Source organism: Pyrgilauda ruficollis, unplaced genomic scaffold (assembly GCF_017590135.1).
Source record: "Pyrgilauda ruficollis isolate IOZ18807 unplaced genomic scaffold, ASM1759013v1 scaffold23, whole genome shotgun sequence".
NCBI classification, from domain to species: domain Eukaryota; kingdom Metazoa; phylum Chordata; class Aves; order Passeriformes; family Passeridae; genus Pyrgilauda; species Pyrgilauda ruficollis.
The window spans coordinates 12,387,000-12,407,349 of NW_024522539.1; the positions used below are offsets into that span (position 1 = coordinate 12,387,000).

Sequence of the window (20,350 nt, forward strand, 5' to 3'; positions counted from 1 at the left end):
CCTCCCCTCAGCATCTCTGGGCTGGCCAGCACTGAAGGCTGACAGTGACCCAGAGCTTCTACAAAAACACAATGTATGCTTTTCCAAGGCTGCATGTCTCAGCAGCAGAACACCAGGAGACAGCACTGCTGCATCTTCACTGCTCTGCAAAAGCAGCAGCAGCATGTTGTCGTGGAACTACTGCCATGGCCTACCTAGGAGGACAAAAATGACTCAATTCTTGCTATTTCAAGATTACTGATTTGCATTTCAAAGAACTCAATCACAACTTATTAGAATAAACTTTTATTTACTGCTCTCAGGATCCTTATTTTATACTTTAAAGTATGCAACAAAACCTGCTACATTCAAATCTATACAGATTTACTGATATATCATTCACGTTTTACAAAACTGCATATAGATTTGGGAAATTTATATAAGTTACCTTTATTTACATGTAATACTCTCAGTCCTAATGACCTAGTCAAAGGATAAAACAAAGTGGGATTTTAAATATCCCTTAAGACCCATTAACATTTGTTACATAATTTACATATCTTCAGAGAGATGTGCTACACTTCCTTCTTGCATATTTATAAAGACTGTGACTAAACAAATTTGGTGGCCAAAGCTAGGTACTGTCATTTCCTCAGATCATATTGGTAATAAAATGTTAAAATTTGAGCAAGCCAGGTATACAAACCAAATTTTTTTTCTTTCAGAACCAACTTTGCTAATCATTTTAACCAGCACTTGCTCAAAAAAATGTTAATATTAATACAAAAAAGACCCACATTTACAAAAGAAATCAAACTAATATTTATATATGACAAGTTGATCTACAATAAATTGCACATTGTTGGTTATGACTTTGGTTATACTGTATTAACAAATTTGGTTTCTAGACTAACACTGGAGAAAAAAATATAAAAATGCAGCTGTAGAAACTAGCAACCTGTAAACATATCACAGAACCAAATTCTGCACCTGATCACATGTGCATAACCTCCATACAATTCAGGAGTTTGCACATAACAGACTGCTGAATTTGGCCCAGAAAACCCTGTAAACATGTTCTTTATTGTTATGTAGTGCAATACTGCAAGAATGGATAATAAAGGCCTCTAACTATCAGTAACTGAATACTGAGTGATATCCATACAAATTTCACTTTAAGATTGATTTGTTGCAAAAGGCTGAATTGAAAATATTATCGTTCAACTACAAATTTATCCAAAAAAGTAATGAACACTCAATAAACCAACATCAGTATACAAATTCAAACAAAAAATGGATAAAATTTCTCATTAAAAGTCAGAATTATGCTGCTTATCTGTTTTGTATAAAAATCTTGGGTTTGTTACACTGTTTTAGCAAAAGCAAGTTAGAAACAGAAGTCTAACAACTGTAGCAAGTCAGTGTTCTGCAAACAAATGTTTTCCAATGTTTTATCTAATATGCTGAATTATAAGGTGCTTTGGGCAGATCTGTTGCAAAGAGCCTGAAGCAGCAAAAATTATGATATTGTAATACATGAAGTTTGTTGGGCTTTTTGTTTGGCTGGGTTTTCTTTAAAACAGTTTAGCAATTTCAGTTGCTCCTCTTAAAGCAGCAAATCAAATTTAAATTCTCTGCAAAGATTTCTTCACAGCTTTACTTCAGTAGTTTACTGCAGGACAGTTTCAAATATTGTACAAGAGGCAACTGCTAAAAACATTTTAGTTTTTGACTTACTTGGCACTGGCTGATCCAATGTGTATATTGCATGTATGAGCAAATACACAAAACTATCGAAACGACAAAATCTATTTTCAAAAGTTACTAATTTTTAATACTTAGTTATTTTATACACGGTACTATGAAGGTTCAATAGCCATGTGACTAAATACAATGGTAGTCCCTGGAAAATTCAGATTTGTTTGTAAACCCATAAAATGAAATTGCAGCACTGGACCAACATAATTTATGTCTGTGTCTTAATCAACCCCATCAAAACCCTGAGTGTTTTCAATGGCTAGAAGAAGTTTATCCCATAAATCTTCAAACGAGTCATATGGAGGCAAATCCAAGCGATTAAAGCTGAAAAACAGATGAAAACTCTTAAGTATTTTATCACTTATACTAGAGGTCATAATTTATCTGAATTAAACACTCACCAGGTATGAGCTCTTGGCAGTTTTTCAGGGGTACCCCACTGCTCAACTGTGAACAACTGTGGTCCATTTGAACCTGAAGAAAAGAATACATCAATTTTCACCCTATTATGAAATCTCTTTATAATCAGACATTCAAATGATGATGTATTTGGGGGTTTTGTAATCCAGGTCTGACATTTGAAGGAGCTATCTATATGAATAAAATACAGACCATAGAAAGTAATAGCCAATAGTCCCAATTCCCTTGTATTTTAGTTATTTCTTGCTATACCTCAGTTTCAAGAGATTTTTACACCTTCAGCTCAGAAGCCTAAGACCTAAATGTACATGCAGAGTAGCTGGCTTTGAAGTTTTCTGGACAAAATAATTTTATACTTTTATAAATTTTACATGTAAAAACGTATACATGTTTACCACGAAGTTTTATAAGCTGGTAGAAAATAGTCAATTGTCCACCCTACCTATGCAGCAACAAAAATAGAGTAACCGAGAACTTCTGGAAACATGGCAATCATATGTGCACTCCCAGGATGTTCTTATGCACCTGAGAGAATATTTTTTGGCTAGCAAAAACAGCCCCAGCTCTCTCTAGCCTCCAACAACTGTTTCACAGCATCTCATCTCTAAGTTTCTTGGACTTCTCATTTCTCACCAAGCAGATGCAAGGAGTATTTTATAACCATTTCCTTAAGCTGGGAGAAGACTGCAGTTAAAAAAAGAGAAGGACAAAAACGGCACTATCTCAGAGAATGTCTGTTCAGGGTCCCGGCTGGGTTTGCTCCCGAGCTGGGAGCACTGGCGTTGGAGAGAAGGAGCGGCCGGCGGTGCCACGAGAGGGAGATCTCGGCCACGGAGCGGCTCCAGCGCTGCGGAGCGCCCGGCCAAGGGAGCCCCCGGCAGCAGCAAAGCGCCACGGACCAGCAGAAAACACTGAAAAACCACGTACAGCTCTTTCAACACAAGGCACAGGAAATGCAATTGTTACTGGGGTTTAGGAAGGACGGCATGCTGGCCACAGTAAAGCAGAAATAACTGTAAGAGAAACAAACAAAGCACTGTGCAAGACAGCTGCTAGTTGAATTGTTCATTAACGAGTGAGTGAATACAACTACAGAAAACTGCTCAAGTATATTCTAATCCCTGGGCAGAAGGAAGCCAACAACTTCAGCAGTTTCTTTCCCTGTATCAATTCCTAGTTCTGTCTCTAGTAGAGTTCTTAGACAAATAAGCAGAGCTCCTGAGGCAGCAGAATTCTGACTGGGTTCCCTGTGATGAGCACGTGCAGTAGCGCCAGCAATGCCAAGGCTCAGGTGCAGCAGCAGACACATGGCTAAGCCTGCTGAGCAGCACACTGCTCTTCCCACTGCAACTCACTACTCAGTTACTGATGGAACAGAAAAAAATAAACCAAGTATTTATGATGAAAATGAAGACATGGAGATGGGTGGTTTTGTTCACAATCCTTTTGTTTTATAAACAAATTAATGTCCTGTTTATAAAAAAGGAAATGTTTAATCAAAGAGGCAAGTTAGACTATTCAGTCATTTGCACAGCATCTCAAGCACTTTTATCCCTAATAAAGTAGTCTAGCAGAAAACATAATAGCTGATGGCAGCTGAGAACAGACCTCCCCTAAGCCAAACATCCCCACCCTTTGTGGGCTGCTCTATCTGCTTGCCTGAAGTCTGCCCACAGTGGCTTTTCTGGCTTTGCTATTGAAATTTGCTCCCTGCTGTCCTCTGCTTGTCTCAGTCTCAGCTTTGTAGGTTCACTACTTTTCTTCTGACTTTATGTTTAACTCATGACATTTCAGTGGTCCCCTTTGGAGTATATCCTTACAAACAACTGCATCTGCACAAGCGTGGCTTGTGAGCAGATAAAAGCAGTTGTGGAACTGAAGTTAACTGCTGATGCCAGCATGTCTTTGTAATCAGATCTTGGATAACTGAGAATTTTCTTCAAGCTCAATCATGTGTTAAACAGGGATTTTTGCAGCTCTTGAGAACTTTAAAAATCCACGTTCATTTGAGAACTCCTATACATTTAAAAACTTCCAAACCCAGAATTAAAACAATATGTTCCCATATAGAATATGGGAAACATCATATAAATTACTCTTCTCTAACTTTGTTTCTTATAACTGCCGGTACATACTAAATTTTAAAACAAAATTTGAAAAAAAATTAGACAATGTCTGAAGTCAAACACCAGGACAATGTTGCCATCGGGTTCTTTGTTACTTAATTGTGAAGATAATCTTAAGTACTCACCATACAGCTCAGCAAACCCATTCATGGGAACACGTGATGTGCCAGTAACAAACTGAAGTAACCTTATTCTCTTTTCAGAGTCCATCATTAAGACTGCCTATGTATGACAATGATTACAAATAAAGATTTTTTCTTAAATTAAGGTTTTAAGCTAATAGACTTATGCAACATAGTATCTACCTCTAAATCATTATCTATGAAATACATATGCATTTTTTTAGTGACACACACAGTCTAATCCTCTGCCTATTGCTTAAAGCTATAAAGTCAAAAATTTTTTAATGGCACTGTAACAAGAGTATGGTCACTGGCTTAGCAGGCTGTTAAAATGCTTCCCTTGAAGATTTGGTCCCCTACTTTCTTTGAAGTTTCTTATGTTATGAACTAGAAGCCAAAATCCTGTAATTTATTAAACAGAAGAGTTTAACACCTCTTTAGTGTAACCATGCCAGGAAAACCTACACAAATATTTTTAGCCCCAGTCAGACAGGGATATTTTTGTAAAAGCAATCATCAGTATTGCATTTCCATTCTTAGCATGCATCTCAGCTTTAGTTTTCTTACTTTCTCAGGAATTTTAATGGTCAGATAATATTTATCTAACCTTTTAATGAATGAAACTACAAACTAGCAGAGAGGCAGCAGCTTTTGAACACATTTTCAAGAAGAAAATATTAGAACTTCAAAATACCTTCCAGAACCACTGTATTACTTGATGGTTTATGTTGTAGCCATTTTTGTACTTTGTGTGTAGTTTCCAATCAGCCACATCCACATCTCCCAATCCACACATTAACAACTACAGAGATAAAAAAAAACAAAACAACACCAAAGTTTAAGTCAGTAAACTAAAGTTTCAACATAATTTTTTCTCTTTTCCATGATACACCTACCTCTAGCTCATTTTCATCAAAAATTTTAATCAGATCCTGTGGTATCAGTTCAAAAAAGCCCTAAAAAAGATGAGGGAAGTTCATAAAAATCAAGGCAACATTATTTTAGGTTTTAGTCAAGAAGAAGGATATTGAGAGGCTTTGGTAAACACAGCCAAAGCAATATATCAAAGACAGATGCTTGGACACCAGTCCTCAGTTTCGTTACAGTACTTTTAATTGATTTCTCACATCTTTACTGTGCAACACTGAGTGATGAGTATGGAAGTCTGAATATCATCTATGTATCAATTGGTACAAAAAAGGGTAAATTGCCTAGTTTAAATCAAACTAATTAATAAGTTTAATTTCTGCAGAGGTCATTAAATAGTTTGCTCTACAGCTAAAGCTGTCAGTCAGGATTGAGAAATAAGCAAATTTTTCAAGATGAATTAAACACCTCAGTAAAAACATACCAAAATATTTTTAACTCTGAAATAATTCAAAGCTGACACTACAAACAGTATCACTGCCTTTTCTAATACTTTTAACAAAATTATTAGTGAGTCTTCAGGGTGTCCAAAAATATCAGATGCAACAAACTCTTAGAAGAGTTTATTTTGTATTTAGAACTGTACCTCTTTAAAGGCTGTCATTTGTTTCTGTACTCGGCTCACAAATCTCCACTGAATTACAAGACTGCAAAAAAATAAAAACCCAAACAAAACCACATTTAAAATAAAAGTGATTTATATACAAAGCAACAACTTTCTTTTGTAAATAAAGCTAACACAGAGCCCCTGTGCTAGAGGGCAATCCAGGGAGGTACACTGCACACAGCAGCCACTACTCACTGAATGTAGTCTCTCTTGTTCTTGTTGGTGACAACTATTTCTGATCCGCCACTTTTCAGTTCATGTTGATGGGTCTAAATGCAATGCACAGAAGAGGTCTTAAGCTGAATATATAACAGAATTCCTATGCTAATATTAGATAATTCATGCAACTCTTGAGGACTGCAGAACTTGAGAACTATGAGAAAACAGACCCAGTCACACAGGTCACGTAATAAATAGAATGTGGTACATTTTCTTAAAAAAAAGATCTATTATTAAGGGATGCAATGGGAAACCTCCATTTTTTCTGACCTGCTACACCACACAGGTTCACAGTAAGGCACACTTCTCCAACTGCATATTCCATGACCCATCCCTCATTCCAAATCTCAAGGAAAAACAATTACAGAAACCACTTCAGCAATCAAGTCAGTAAGCGAATCAATATACACCTCCCTTACCAAATGACTTATACTACACTAGAACCTCAGAAGACAAATATCTCATTTTCAGTTATCATGGATGTACATTTTCATTGCTTCTCAGGATCACTGCTGTTACACAAGACCATAAATGTTATTACCCTTAGATCTAGCTGGCAACTGCAATTTGGAAGTTTTATTCAAGACCTGTGGTATTTCTACATGACTTATCTTAAAAGAGCTTTGTATGCAATAACCAACTTGTTTATTCTATAGGTTTTTAGTACATCTTAAGAGAAAGGAAACATGTTATCTCCCAGCAATTCCAGCATTTTCCATAGGAACTCATCCTTTCCAGCCAATCACATGAACTCAACCTCTACTCCAGATCAAATAATGGACTATGGATATCTCAGTTTTGGTTACCTTCACAGCAACAGCTACATTTCAATGCAAGTAGTATTCAACAAAAAAGCACAAGCAATTTTTAAAGCTCTGCTTATTTCCAAGTCCTTTATCACACCAGGCTAAAATGCACTCACCACATGAGTGGAAAGAACTGAGTGAGCAAAGGGCTTTACTTAAAAAATGCACATAAAATCCCCCAGTTTCACAGGTCAAGTATTTTGTTCCATGTTTTTTCTATTCCACATTACATGAACATACTAACCTGACCAAAAAGTTCTTCATCAACTATGAATCTGAGGTCCAGTTCTGTTGGATCATTTTCAAGAATCCATCTCAGTGAATTGTAATATTCACTATCCTAGGAGAAAATTACAAAAGAGTAAATGCTAAATAAAGTAGGCACCTTATAAACTGCAAGAGGTTCCATGACAGCCCAGTGAACACTTCTGCCTAGGGTAATCCTATACTGGATACAGAGACACTGCAGTTGTACAAAGCTCTGAAGACCTTTAAAACCCGATTGCTCAGCAATCTATGTAAATGTCTCCAATAGCAAAATGGTGGTAAGATGTTATAGCAATATCTGAAGCAATAGATTTTGGACTCTTCTCTTGTCTCTCAAACTCTATCTTCTTTCTCTTGTCAGGCATTACTACAAAGAACCTTAGGAAATGAAAATTAACATAAATTCAACCACATATTGGCTGCACCTAAAGCAGTGTGACCAGAAGGTTGAGGGAGGTGATTCTGTCCTTCTACTCAGCAGTGCCCAGCTCTGGGGCCCCCAGCATAAGGACACGGAGCTGCTGCAGTGAGTCCAGAGGAGGCCACCAAGGTACTCCGAGGGCTGGAGCACCTCTGCTCTGGAGACAGGCTGGAAGAGCTGGGGGAAGAGAAGGCTCCAGCACACCTTCCAGCATCAATACAGGAGCTACAGAACAGATGGTGAGAGACCTTCTCTCAGGGAGTGTAATGATAGGAGGAGGAGGAGGGTAGATTTAACTTGGATATTAAGGAACTCTTCCCTGTGAGAATGGTGAGTCACTGGCACAGGGTACCCAGAGAAGCTGTGGCTGCCCCATCCCTGGAAAGGTTGGACAGGCCTTGGTGCCAACACCCTTCTAGTGGAAGGTGTCCCTGCCTTGCAATCCCAATCCAAACCATTCCATCATTCTAGAGTACTGAACAAAAACCAAGCCAAAAAAAAAAAAATCAGGACACCTCTATCAATCTATTAGTCAGAAACAGATAGCAACTACATGCTGTAATCTTAAAGGGCAGCAAAACCACTAACAGATTAAAAAGCTAGAATAAAAAAAATCACTTTGTCCATGACCATTCTAGATAAGAGTCATTATCAGGGAACCAACCAAACAAGAAAAGTCTAAGGGACACGTTTTTCCCTCTAAAATGTTACATTGTATCACTCAATTGTCAGTCCCGGAAAATTATTAATTTTTACAATCAAAGAAAAAAACTAATTTAAAAACCAGGTTAAGATAGGAATCCTGAGAGTATTTATATTCCAACAATCTCAGTGTCTAAACCAGTGTCTAAACAGAAAGTTTAGGTACCAGTTTCCAATACAGCTTAACTGACTTGAACCTGAGTCTAGGTCTGATTTTCATTGGAAGTTTTAATTCCTATACAACTTACAGACTTATAAAAGATGTAGCCTAAGGTCATTAAATCATGCATTTTCAACCTTCAAAATGTCACTATAGAGATACATATATATATATACACACACATAAAAATTATAAATCAACATGATAAAGCAAATTACATACCACGGACTCCATATCGTGTAGTGTTATTGGTTTTTGGAGCATCATCTTGTAAAATGGACGAATAAAAAAGGCTTTGAAGAAGAAGAAATAAATTTAACAGATGTAAGGACTTAGGACTCAAAACATATGCAATATTAATCTGAATATCACATTACATAAGATAAATACTAACCATCCAAAAGTTTGCCATGGTAAACAGCCATTCCAGCCACACGACCTATAAACTTGAAATAAGAGAGATGATCTTCATTGCAAAGTCCAGAGTTCGGATTGATCTGCAGAGTATAGTTATCTCTGAAGAGTTGAAGGAGGGAACAGGGAAGAGAAAGAAAAACAAAAATGTACTATTGGACCAGTCTCACATTTGAAGATCTGAAAGACATCACTTATTAAATCAGCTATTGCTTTTCATGATGATATCTAACATTAAACAATACACAAAAATTATAAATTAACATTACATTTGTCAACATGATAAAGCAAATTACATACCACGGACTCCATATCATGTAGTGTTATTGGTTTTTGGAGCATCATCTTGTAAAATGGACGAATAAAAAAGGCTTTGAAGAAGAAGAAATAAATTTAACAGATGTAAGGACTTAGGACTCAAAACATATGCAATATTAATCTGAATATCACATTACATAAGATAAATACTAACCATCCAAAAGTTTGCCATGGTAAACAGCCATTCCAGCCACACGACCTATAAACTTGAAATAAGAGAGATGATCTTCATTGCAAAGTCCAGAGTTCGGATTGATCTGCAGAGTATAGTTATCTCTGAAGAGTTGAAGGAGGGAACAGGGAAGAGAAAGAAAAACAAAAATGTACTATTGGACCAGTCTCACATTTGAAGATCTGAAAGACATCACTTATTAAATCAGCTATTGCTTTTCATGATGATATCTAACATTAAACAATACACAATAGAAGGCTATTAGTATATGAGAAACACCAACCACAAACTACCTCAGTTAGTTAGAGATATACCAAAGAGAAGGGATTAACTCCCATTCATTGTAAAGCAGAGTAACATTCTCTGCATTACTGGTTACATACTGCCTCTTCTGTATGCAGGAGATGGTTGCAAGCACATGCTTGTCCATGCAAAAATGCCATGGCTTACGTTAGACTGCTGTAAAAAACCCCACAATATTGTCTCCACATTACTCTTCTGTCAAACAACTGGGTGCAGATTATTGCAGTTATTATCAACTAAACCCTCTGGTACATTTGCAAGGGCAGCAGGAACACTTAAACCAGGGAATTTTTTTAAAAAGGTATGAGAAATACGATCTCTTTTCCTAAGTTTTCACATCTTCCAGAGCAGTATTACTTACGTAGCTGAATATTCAAACAATCCATAATAAGGATTAAACATTTCTTTAGAGAGAAGGAAGAACCATTCCCTGGCAACTCCTCCATAGTCTAAACCTTTTTCACCATCAAATTCAATCCAAAGTCTTGCTTTAAGGAAATCTGCTCTCTTTACAGCTATGATTCTTCTGTAGGAATCTTCAAGGATTGTTGTGCGATGAATTTTCATTTCAAACCTATTTGGAATATCACTCTAAAAACAAGAACATGAAAACAAAAGAATAATAAAACAAAACCCAGCATCTTAAAGTTTTGCAGAATATGCAAATTCTGAAAATAGACAAAGAGGGCACAGAAACTGTTTCCTTACATAACTTGGAAACATAACAGTATGATTGAAAAGAGGCTCCATTTACCTACAATTCAACTAGCAAAGAGAATTTCAGACACTAACTTCTATTTCATGCTAAGAAAATACAGTTCAAGTTCTTACTAGTAACAGCATATGGGCAGTTGCTCTGCATGCAGCAAGGCATGGAGTCTCTTCTGACATTGAACATTTATCATATTACACACTTGATTAAAAACAGCTCACAGTTGACACATAAAATTATCTGGAACCATTTTTCCTGACTTATTCACCTCTAGTTCAATATTCTATGAGCTTAGGTGTCCCATTCTCTTACTTAAGACAAAAAAAGTTGTATTTCATTCTTAAACTACCACAATTCTGTTGTGTGGCTGAGCTCTCGATCTCAGATTAAGATACTGACATTTGAAGGAATGTCAATCTTGTTTTACTAGGAACACAAAAAAAGAGGTGCATATATAACTTTGTGCAATTTACACGCAGCTCAAAATGCACAGGCAGACTTGGCAGGTAGAAGGTGAAGCCTGGATCTAAACTCAAAGGCTATTATATATGTAAAATATCTCCCAAGGATGTAAAATTTGATTGAACTTGTGCAGAGTCATTGTTACCTGGCTGTCCAGATGCTATTTACAGTCTTTTATGCTACATGTTATAAACATACCTGGCACTGCCACTTCAAACTAGAGTTTGGAAACAACATTCATAAACTTCAGATTTTAAGGCTGTAATAATTTATTGCAGTCATCCAGCCTGATCATGACGACAGCAGAGATTTCTACATAGACAGACCAAAATCTATTCTGAGAACTTTCCATATTCTGACTTTCAAAAACTACTCTATGCTTGATCAGTGATTTCCAAGCTTTTCTGTTGCTAGTCTTACTTTCAGGTTCATGACATTTTAACCTTTGAGAATTTCTACTTTTTAAATCAGATTGCTTACATTCTTCATCAGTGCATAAAGTCACAAACCCTGCTGTTAGAGCAAATACTAATTATTATGACGTTGGTGCTTCACAAATGTATTTGTGATCAGACAGTAAATTTACCTTCCCTGTAAATTTGCTTTCCCTTGTTTAGGGGCCTAAGTTTCATAACCTTCTGCTGGATTCCTACTGATTACTAACCTGTTTCTTCAATTTCTTTCTGAAGAATTCATACTTCCGCTTATAGTCCCTGGAGTAAGGCACAGCCTTTGGGGGGAAAAAGAAAAAAATTCTTGTGTGTCTTGTGAAACACAGACAACCCATTTAAATTCTGAGATAACAGGAATACACATTTTACTGAGTGCCAGGGGAAACTTCCAATTTATAAACACCAGGAATGAAAAGCACTTCTCTGTTCAGATCAGATGCACAGAACTCATGCTGTACTTCCCCATTAGCTGATGTAAGTGCCTGAGATCCCTGAGTGGCCCAGATCAAAGTGACCAAAATGCCTTTGGTGACGTCCATTTCCCTGCTGGATCATGAGAGACCTGGCTACAAACACCTCTATTTTCCATGGACAGGGAAGGTTGTTTACATATGCAGGCTATTAATAAACACAGATATCAGCTGAACACTAAAACCCATCTATAATTATAATGCAAACCATCTTTGCAATTAGTTCTGGTAATTTCACACTTCAGATTAAGTATTGAGGCTGGATAATTATTTTCCAGTTGAAAATCAATCTAATTCCTCTTTAAGCCCTTTTTTTTTTTCTTTTTTTTTCTCAAATTTACTTCATTAATTGAGCTAGTGTAGACAAGAAATAAATAAGACTTCCTTACCCACTTCAAAGCCCTCCCTCCAGTCTATAAGGAAACTTTCTTACTACCATGGGAACTTCTTTTTCTTTCTGGCATTTAAAGACCATTTCCCCAAAAAGCTTCCTAAACAGTCTTTGAAAATAAATAAAAATGCTTTGTTCAGACATCCTGAAAGTTTTGCTTTCTAGACTGACTAACTTTTAAATGACAAGAGTTTGTTTGGATTCTATTAACAGTATGAAAAATCTACATTTGGAAAGCTTACTGGTCCAGTTATTGCCACATTCTGCAGTCGAGGATCCTCCCATTGTGTTCTCTTTGTATCTGCAAGAAAATTTATCATTAGTTTCATTAATTCAAATAATGATCACAAATAAAATGATGAGTAGGGGAGAACACTACATTGTACATACTGTGGTTTATGAAGAATATTCTTCCATCTGTGTGAGTTCTCTCTTCCCACCCTGGCTGTAAAAAGACAACATTTTTATTACACTTTTGATTACATTTTTATTATAAATTTCTGATCACATAGCATGCATAGAACTCAACATGATCTACAGTTGTGGGCATTCTCGCCCTATCAACTGTCAGCACTGAAATTCAAACCAGTATTTTTTGTATGAAGAAAGCAGGCTGCATTTTCTCAAGTGCAAATTTCAATAATGCTAACTTAAACAGTTAAATTGTTAAATTTTTCATCTGCAAAACAAGTACAAAATGGTTTACTTACTGGTAATGGGCCCAGGTCACCTGGATCTAGGGAAGTCTTTCTCCTTGGATGAGCAGAAATTTTCAGTCTTGGATCTTCCTTTGAAAAGAAAACAAGCAGCATGTTAAAATCCTTTTGCTGCTTTGTTTTGCTTTTAATTTTTTTGTCTTCATTTTGTCAAGAATATGCCTAGTACTAGTTAGGTAATGGTTACATATTCTGCAGCCAGAGGAATCCTTGTGGATTCTTAGTCCTTCAGTAATTTACAGTCATCTTCTAGTAACCTCTCACTTTATTTTATTTACATATATATATATAAATCCCTCACTCCATTTTTGTGTAATTCAGTCAAATTACTCTTTCCACACCATTTCTGACACACCTTATATTTTTTGGGTTTGGTGGCGTTTTTTGTTGTTTGGTTGATAGGTTGGGGTTTTTTGTCAGAACTAAGATGAAGGTGGTTATATCATATGAGTTCTTTTCATCTACCTGGAGAAAAGAATACCCATTTTGAATCAATTTAATGCATTTCTCTTTCCCTTTCACCTGACAGTAACACTGACTTACTCTGGAGATGCTTAATCCCACCTAGCAGCACTGCCAAGCGGTGTGCAGTGCCCCTCTGTGGAACTGCAGCTGTACAGCTCCTTCATCCATACGGCACTTGCACCTGGTCTGCTCTTCTAAGCATTCACAGAAATTTGTACTGTGCCCTGTGATAAATTCAAGGTAATGGATTTCCTGTTGAAGGCATGTTTACAGAACTCATTTCTGAGAACAGCTCCTATAAGCTACCACAGTTCTGCGATGTCATGTAGGAGGGGCTTACATCTGCAAAGCAGATTCCTGTTTTCCTCCTTCCAAGCTAAACTTTCAAGTACCAATACAATTAGTAAAATTTATAATCTTTTACTCATGACAGGTATTATAACTTGGCATTTTTATTACATTCTCACTCAGACTCACACAGAATATTTTGGGTTTGAAGGGACCCACAATGACCATGGAGTCCATCTCCATGGCCTGTACAAGGACTGAATGCCCCAGCTTGGCTTTATTAGCACCATGATCTGACCATGCTCCTGAACAGACAAACACAGCTATCTTGGCACTAAAGAAACATACGGAAGCTTGCTGAAAGCAGAGAAGTTTTGATTCAAGAGGAACTAGAATTTCAGTTCATGAGAACAGTTTTCCATTACCCATGTTGTAGTTTTGGTATTGTGGTCAATAAAGAATGGTCTCCCATTGGGTGCATGTCGGACTTCCCAGCCTTTAGGAAGAAATCCTTGCTCCATTTCAGGCTGCTGCTGAGAAGACTGTTGTGATGAATCACTGGATGTTGCTTGTGGCTGTCTTGCTACAGAAATGCTTTGTGCAGCTGACGCCTGACTTGCTTCTGCAGCAATCTATGGTAAACGACCAGAAAACATCCTATCAAATCAAACCCCTGAAAAGCAATATCTTTTTTCTATTAACCTGTATTTTGACTCATGAAAGCAGTTTCATAAATCAAGTCTCTGACAGATGTCATGATATCAACCACATTGACCAACAATCACAGATTGTGGTGAAGGTTTACAGAAGCTCTCCAGCCTCCTCAGTCAGCTACCACTCTCCAGAAGGGAGAGTGACTTGCCATAAACATTGCTGTTGCTAACTCTCCAATTCTCCATGCAGTCTCTCAGATATTTTATGTGGTACTTTACAGTTAATGCCTTTTGTGTGTTCCATTTCAAAGCCATCTCCACTTCTATTACATGAGATGTTTTAAAGGTTCAGTGAATACAAACATCAGTAAATTGAAGACAGGCAGTACCTGTACAACTGGTTTTATCCAGGTAGTGGTTCTAGAATTGTGATCTATATAATATGATCTTCCTTTTTCATCTTGTCGTTCTTCCCAGCCTGGTGGTAATCCAGATGAAGTAGGCAGTAACTAAATGTTAGTGATAACAGACAAAAAACAGTTAAGGAAACTATGAAACTTACTGTGAAAAGGTTTTCCTCTGCCAATTTAAAACAACAAAACTATATTCCAGAAGGTTCATGACTTTTATGAGCTGAATAAAATAGATAAGAAGTATTGAAGTCCTTTCTGAATAGTACGAAGTAACAGATTTTTATTTGTTTATACAACATTCAAACTCCTCATGTAAAAGGATTCATTTATATACCTGGTTTAGGCTGATCCAGCCTAGTACTTCTGGCTCTGAGATCACAGTTTGCAGTGTCACCATAAAAGCATAATGGAATGTGGGATAGCTTTTAATTAGAAGTAAACAATTATAAGGCAAACCATTTGAAAAATGAAACTCATATCATCAGGGCAAGACTACTTCCTTCTGCAGGCTATGCATCAAGATAATGCTAAACAAAGCTGAAACGTGGAAGCTTTACAGCTGAACTAGACCCATAATTGCCATTTTGTCAGGACAGCTGCTGGGCAAGGAAGGCCAAATCTCATTTGAAATGTCAGCAGCTAACACAGCTAAAAGCCTGTGGTTTTTGAAAAATGACTTACCACTGGATGTGCAGGCTGCTCTTCGAGTCTGTATGTCTGCAGACTACCTCTTCTGCTGGAATGGTTCTTGCAGGAGTGGAAAGGAATGACACATTAGTTGTTTCTGCAGCTTTAAGGATGGCAGCAAACAGCCAGCAATAGCTATCACACTTCAAGCTATTACAGTTTCCATCCTGAGCAAAGTGTTGTATTTGTTTTGAAACATGATTTAATATTGTATTTTTCAAACTCTTGTTTTAACAGCTAGAAACATCAAGTTCACAAAGTCTATTATAACCTTAGAGTGACAGAGGCTTGTGAAAGTTCAGAATACTCTAGCAAGAGATGTCTTGGCATGTAAAACATTATTTACAAATAGTTACAGTACAATTGAGTTTACAGAGAGTTATAGAACTTTTTGCGTTGTCAGTAAAGTCTATGATAAAGCAAGGTTAATGCAACTTTCCAGAGAGTAAACTAGGTCAATACTGAAAAGGCATGAGAGTTTGAGATAATAATTTTGAGAAGAGCAATTAAATCCCTGGACTTTGTCTAAGTGTCCACCTTCCTGCCTACAGTCACATTTAGATCTCACTTGCTACTTAATTAGGCACCTGTATTTCATTTTGCTCCAGAATTTCTACAACTATTTGAAGGATTTTTCCCTATACACACACTACTGAAGTACTTAAAAGAAAAAACATTATTAACTTCTAAAGTTTTTTTTGGTGGGGGGTTGGGGTGTAATGCAGGTGAAAAAATGCAACACTGCCATTCTAGCTGACTCTTGCAAATAATTTGAACACCTGCTTCTTTCTTTGCCCAGGCCACCCAAGCAAGCTGAAATAACAGTTTCTTTGCTATCCATTGAATGCTGAACAGCAGAGATCAAGCAAAGTCCTGTTACTCTCACTTGACTGTTTCCAGCAACACTAGTGATACATTTGTACAAACTAAGATAAACATTGTCAATTCCAAATTTACATTTGGAAGGGTATTCTTAACATCACACAAACTAATGATTATTTCAATACCAAAATCTAACAGACTAGATGGCCTGGGTCACCTCTAAAGGCTTTCCTCAATGGACGGTGGATTTCTCACGTCACATATCAGGTTACAAGGCTGTTTGTGGAGCTCGGGTTTCACAGGACAGCTGAGCTTATTTAATTGCTTGTTACCACACCACCAAAAAGTCGAGTTTCACCCTGGCTACATGCTCCTGCTGTTTTTGCTCTGCTACTGTAGCATTTGTCAGACAACCTAGCATGCTGTTTCAGTTGCTCAAACTGCAAAAAAGCAGAGTTGGGGAAAAGAGCATAGTTTACTGCTGGGTTAGCAAGCTGAACAGCTTCATGCAGAGGTCTGGCAAGTTCCACAGCTGGCACAAGGGCTGTGGAACTGTATGAGCAAGCTCCCTATTTTGCTGCTAAGGAAGCAGCAGGTTTACACAACCCAATCATAAAACCTTATCCCAATATTCAGAATGAAAAATGGTCAATCTTAGAACTTCTTCTAATTGGAAAAGTAACTCACATAGCACAACTCCCTTAGAAATAAGCTTCCAAGATACAGATAAGATTTTTTCATTCGTAGTTTTCAGCACTCTACGACATTAGACTAAGAGGTAGATTTACAGACTGAAAAATAGTTCACACAAATCTGTTTTAACCTTGGGCAGAAATCCATATAAGCAAAGCATAGAGAAAGAAAACGCTTGCTTAGATGGGATTCTACAGCAAAAAGACTATTCTTAAAGTCTGTGCACTTCATATGAAATTAAGAATAAAATTCCTAAATAAAGTATTTATGGATCTAATTCTATCAGAACAATGAGAAAAAAAATTTACAGTGTGGGCTGTTGACTGGCCAGTAGCTGGACTTCCAGAGGTAGTAAGTCTGTTACTCAATTCTTCTGCAAGATGACTCTGTATATCACAGCTACTCTGCGAGAGAGGTATTTGAACATTCTGACTGCTGTACATCGTTGCCTCATCTTCTGTTATAATTTCCCAGCTCTTTAAAAGGAAAGCAAAGGGAAAACATTTTTAAAAAGTAGTTCCAAGTTACAATTAATTAAGACAAGCTTTTTGAGTAGGCTAGATTAAAAACACCCCTTGCATTTCAGAAACACGTGGAGATTGATTGTTTTACCTCAGGGGAATCTCTGTTGTCGGTGCTCTCTGTATCCTCCGAGATCTGTCGCCGGTGAGTGAACACGTGCTGGGCCTCCAGCTGCACACTGCCAAGATCTGCAACAGCCACACTGTCCCTGGTGGGGCAGGGGGGGAGAAGTCAGCTAACGGCAACCAGAGTTTATCTTTCAACAGTAAGCCAGCTAACAGCAAAAACATACATCAGAGTCATTTTGGCAGAAGAAAAAGAAACTGTCTGGACTACACAAATTAATGTAAACGGTTTAAGATGAATAAGCACTTATGTCAATGTGAAGTGTAAGCTGAAGAACCAGGTAGCATTCCGGGGCAGGGGGGGCGAACAAAAAAAAAATAAGGCAAAAAATTTAACAAAGTCCCTGATGGGAGGAAAAAACCAGGCTGAAAACTGAAAAATTATTTATCTTCCATTCCTATAGTTATTGCTCCAACTGCAACCAGTTTCTATTTGAACACAAACTTCCAGAGCACAGTACAGTCAAAATGATCACTAGTCAGTGATCACTGCATGAGGGCTTCCAAGTGAAGTGAGGGAAAGCTCTCTAATAATTTTGAAGCTGTTCACTTTTTATTTCTCCTTGCTTTCAATCTAACTAGGGTGAATTACACTAGCTAATATAAGACTTGAATTTGCAGGCTAAAAGACTTACTGTGCAGTTGGTCTTTTCCACTGTGTTCTTCTGAACTCATGATTGACATAGTAGGTCCTGCCGAGGATGTCTTGTCTTTCTTCCCAGCCTGAAGGCAGTGGAGGAGATTCCTGCTGCTGCTGTTGTGGCTGGCTAGCAGCCTCTGGTTGGTCCAATATAATCCACCCAGGCTGAAAGACATAATATAGCTACGTTTAATACTACAGAAGCTGAAAAATATATCTCAATTTTTTAAGCCATTCCCCCTTTTAAGGTGTAGTTCATCTCAAGCCACTAAATTTGACTCTGTTTTAGTGTGTTTATTTCTAAAAAATGACAGGACATATTATGCATGCAGAAATCTTATTTTTAACTCAAGATCCTTAAATATATTAATACCAGAAGTTGTTAACTCCAGCAAAATAAACAGCATTCACAGAATACATTAAAAGCTTAAATATTGCCATTTCATACACATGCTGTGAATGTATGAGGCAGGTGAACACACCCTTCTGTAACAAAGTTTAATTACAGCAAAGCTGGTAATACTGAATAGAGTTAAGTCTGGAAAATAAATCCATTAATCTTAATTGGATGTGCTTTAAACAATCATATATACATGGTAGGTAAGATCAAAATGTCCCTATGGATTGGAGAGAATTGAAACTCTAAAACCAGAGAGATGTTAGTGTGTCTCTAGGGTCAAACAACATTAAACAGTACATACAACAGAAACTTCAACACTTTAAATTGTATGCACAATACAAGCAAACACTTTTAACTGGTTTGTTTCTAAAATATTATTTATAGCTTAGTGATTCCTCACATTTATTTTTTAGCAATAAACACATTTTTCCCACCTCTAATTCTTCAGCCTGTTCTGTGGTTTCTTCTTCAGACCCATTGTTTTTAGGTAAGTAAGTCATTTTTAATCTAAGGTGGCCTTTAACTCTTGATTTATGGCTGCAGAAGAGAAAATAAAATCTTATTGCGCACTTCTAAAACAAAATAGCTGAAAAAGCACAGCTAGAAGATTATTCTTAAGTGTTTCAACACAAACGTGACTTTCTATAATTTACATTAATAAAGTTCTATAATAGCATTGAGGCTTCAGACTTCTGAATACAGTAAGTATTTAAAATAATGCTGACTTTTTAGTAGAACATCAGTATCTTAGAAATGGCTACTCAAATTTCTTGGACGGAAACAGAAAAACTTAGAAAATGCTTATGTAGTTACAAGTAATTATGTAAGAGCATGGTTTAGATATAAAAACTAGAATTTCCATGTGGTATTTACCAACCTTCTTGGATGAAGAACAAAATCCTTAAATGTATATGGTCTCTCCATACTTGGATTTTCTGTCTGGAATAAGAATTTTTTCAAGAAAAATCTTTATCAAGCACTTGAAATCAAAGAAAATTATCAGAAATTTCCAGTTGATTTCTCTGAAGACCTTGTAACATTTTAAAACTTAAATTACAGGTTCAGGTACACTAACAGCAATACCAGCTTTAATCTTAGCAGTAAGACCAATATTCTGGTTCAAGAAAACAACAACTACCTTTCAGTGCCTATTCACATTACAGAATGAAACACCTGCTCTTGGAAAGGGTTTGCCATGGTTGTTACCCTGTTTTTAAGACAGTTTATGATAAATCTGTTAGTATCTGCTAATATTTTGAGAGTTCAGAAGAAAATGAAAAAGCTTATTTATTTCAATGTTCTTAGTGATATTTCTTAAAAACTGATTATCTGCCTTGCAAAAGGATTACAAGAAACAGAAAAAATTACCAAAGCAACAGTAGCTCTATTTCCCACTTACCCTGTTTTTTGAATCTGCTTATGTGAATAAGGAACAGTAAAAATAAATTTACAGGCTTTAAAGAAATATTTTAAGACATGACAATAATTACAGTCTCTTCATATCTTTAAGACCGTAAAACTATGGAAAAGATAAAGCACTCCAGTATTGGCAAACAAGGTAACCTACACTGTTTTATAAATATCAGCACTGAAAAACCCCAAAAAGATCTACAAAATAAAACAAAGAACCCACAGAGCAGGAGAATTTAATCACTTTATTACCAGTATTGTTAACTTCCTTAGATGACTAATGGAGTGCGTATAGAAATATTATTTCC

General features: G+C 36.8%; 1 protein-coding gene across 3 annotated transcripts in view; it reads right to left on the reverse strand.

Annotated features, from left to right (window-relative positions):
- Positions 1-275: 275 nt before the first annotated feature.
- The window catches only part of NEDD4 (NEDD4 E3 ubiquitin protein ligase), a 51,357-nt gene continuing 31,282 nt past the window's right edge, over positions 276-20,350 (reverse strand). For all 3 annotated transcript variants that reach the window (XM_041468934.1, XM_041468935.1, XM_041468933.1), the window contains 23 exons: positions 19,510-19,571; positions 19,067-19,169; positions 18,228-18,397; positions 17,558-17,675; positions 17,254-17,421; positions 15,425-15,490; positions 14,720-14,839; positions 14,103-14,309; positions 12,919-12,996; positions 12,599-12,653; positions 12,451-12,509; positions 11,560-11,625; positions 10,083-10,312; positions 9,401-9,522; positions 9,229-9,299; positions 7,209-7,304; positions 6,135-6,208; positions 5,919-5,979; positions 5,302-5,361; positions 5,100-5,207; positions 4,409-4,505; positions 2,139-2,211; positions 276-2,061 (listed from right to left, as the gene is read on the reverse strand). In XM_041468934.1, the coding sequence (XP_041324868.1) occupies positions 1,959-2,061; positions 2,139-2,211; positions 4,409-4,505; positions 5,100-5,207; positions 5,302-5,361; positions 5,919-5,979; positions 6,135-6,208; positions 7,209-7,304; positions 9,229-9,299; positions 9,401-9,522; positions 10,083-10,312; positions 11,560-11,625; positions 12,451-12,509; positions 12,599-12,653; positions 12,919-12,996; positions 14,103-14,309; positions 14,720-14,839; positions 15,425-15,490; positions 17,254-17,421; positions 17,558-17,675; positions 18,228-18,397; positions 19,067-19,169; positions 19,510-19,571 (2,367 nt within the window). In that variant the 3' untranslated portion in view covers positions 276-1,958. The remainder of the gene's footprint in view (positions 2,062-2,138; positions 2,212-4,408; positions 4,506-5,099; positions 5,208-5,301; positions 5,362-5,918; positions 5,980-6,134; positions 6,209-7,208; positions 7,305-9,228; positions 9,300-9,400; positions 9,523-10,082; positions 10,313-11,559; positions 11,626-12,450; positions 12,510-12,598; positions 12,654-12,918; positions 12,997-14,102; positions 14,310-14,719; positions 14,840-15,424; positions 15,491-17,253; positions 17,422-17,557; positions 17,676-18,227; positions 18,398-19,066; positions 19,170-19,509; positions 19,572-20,350) is intronic.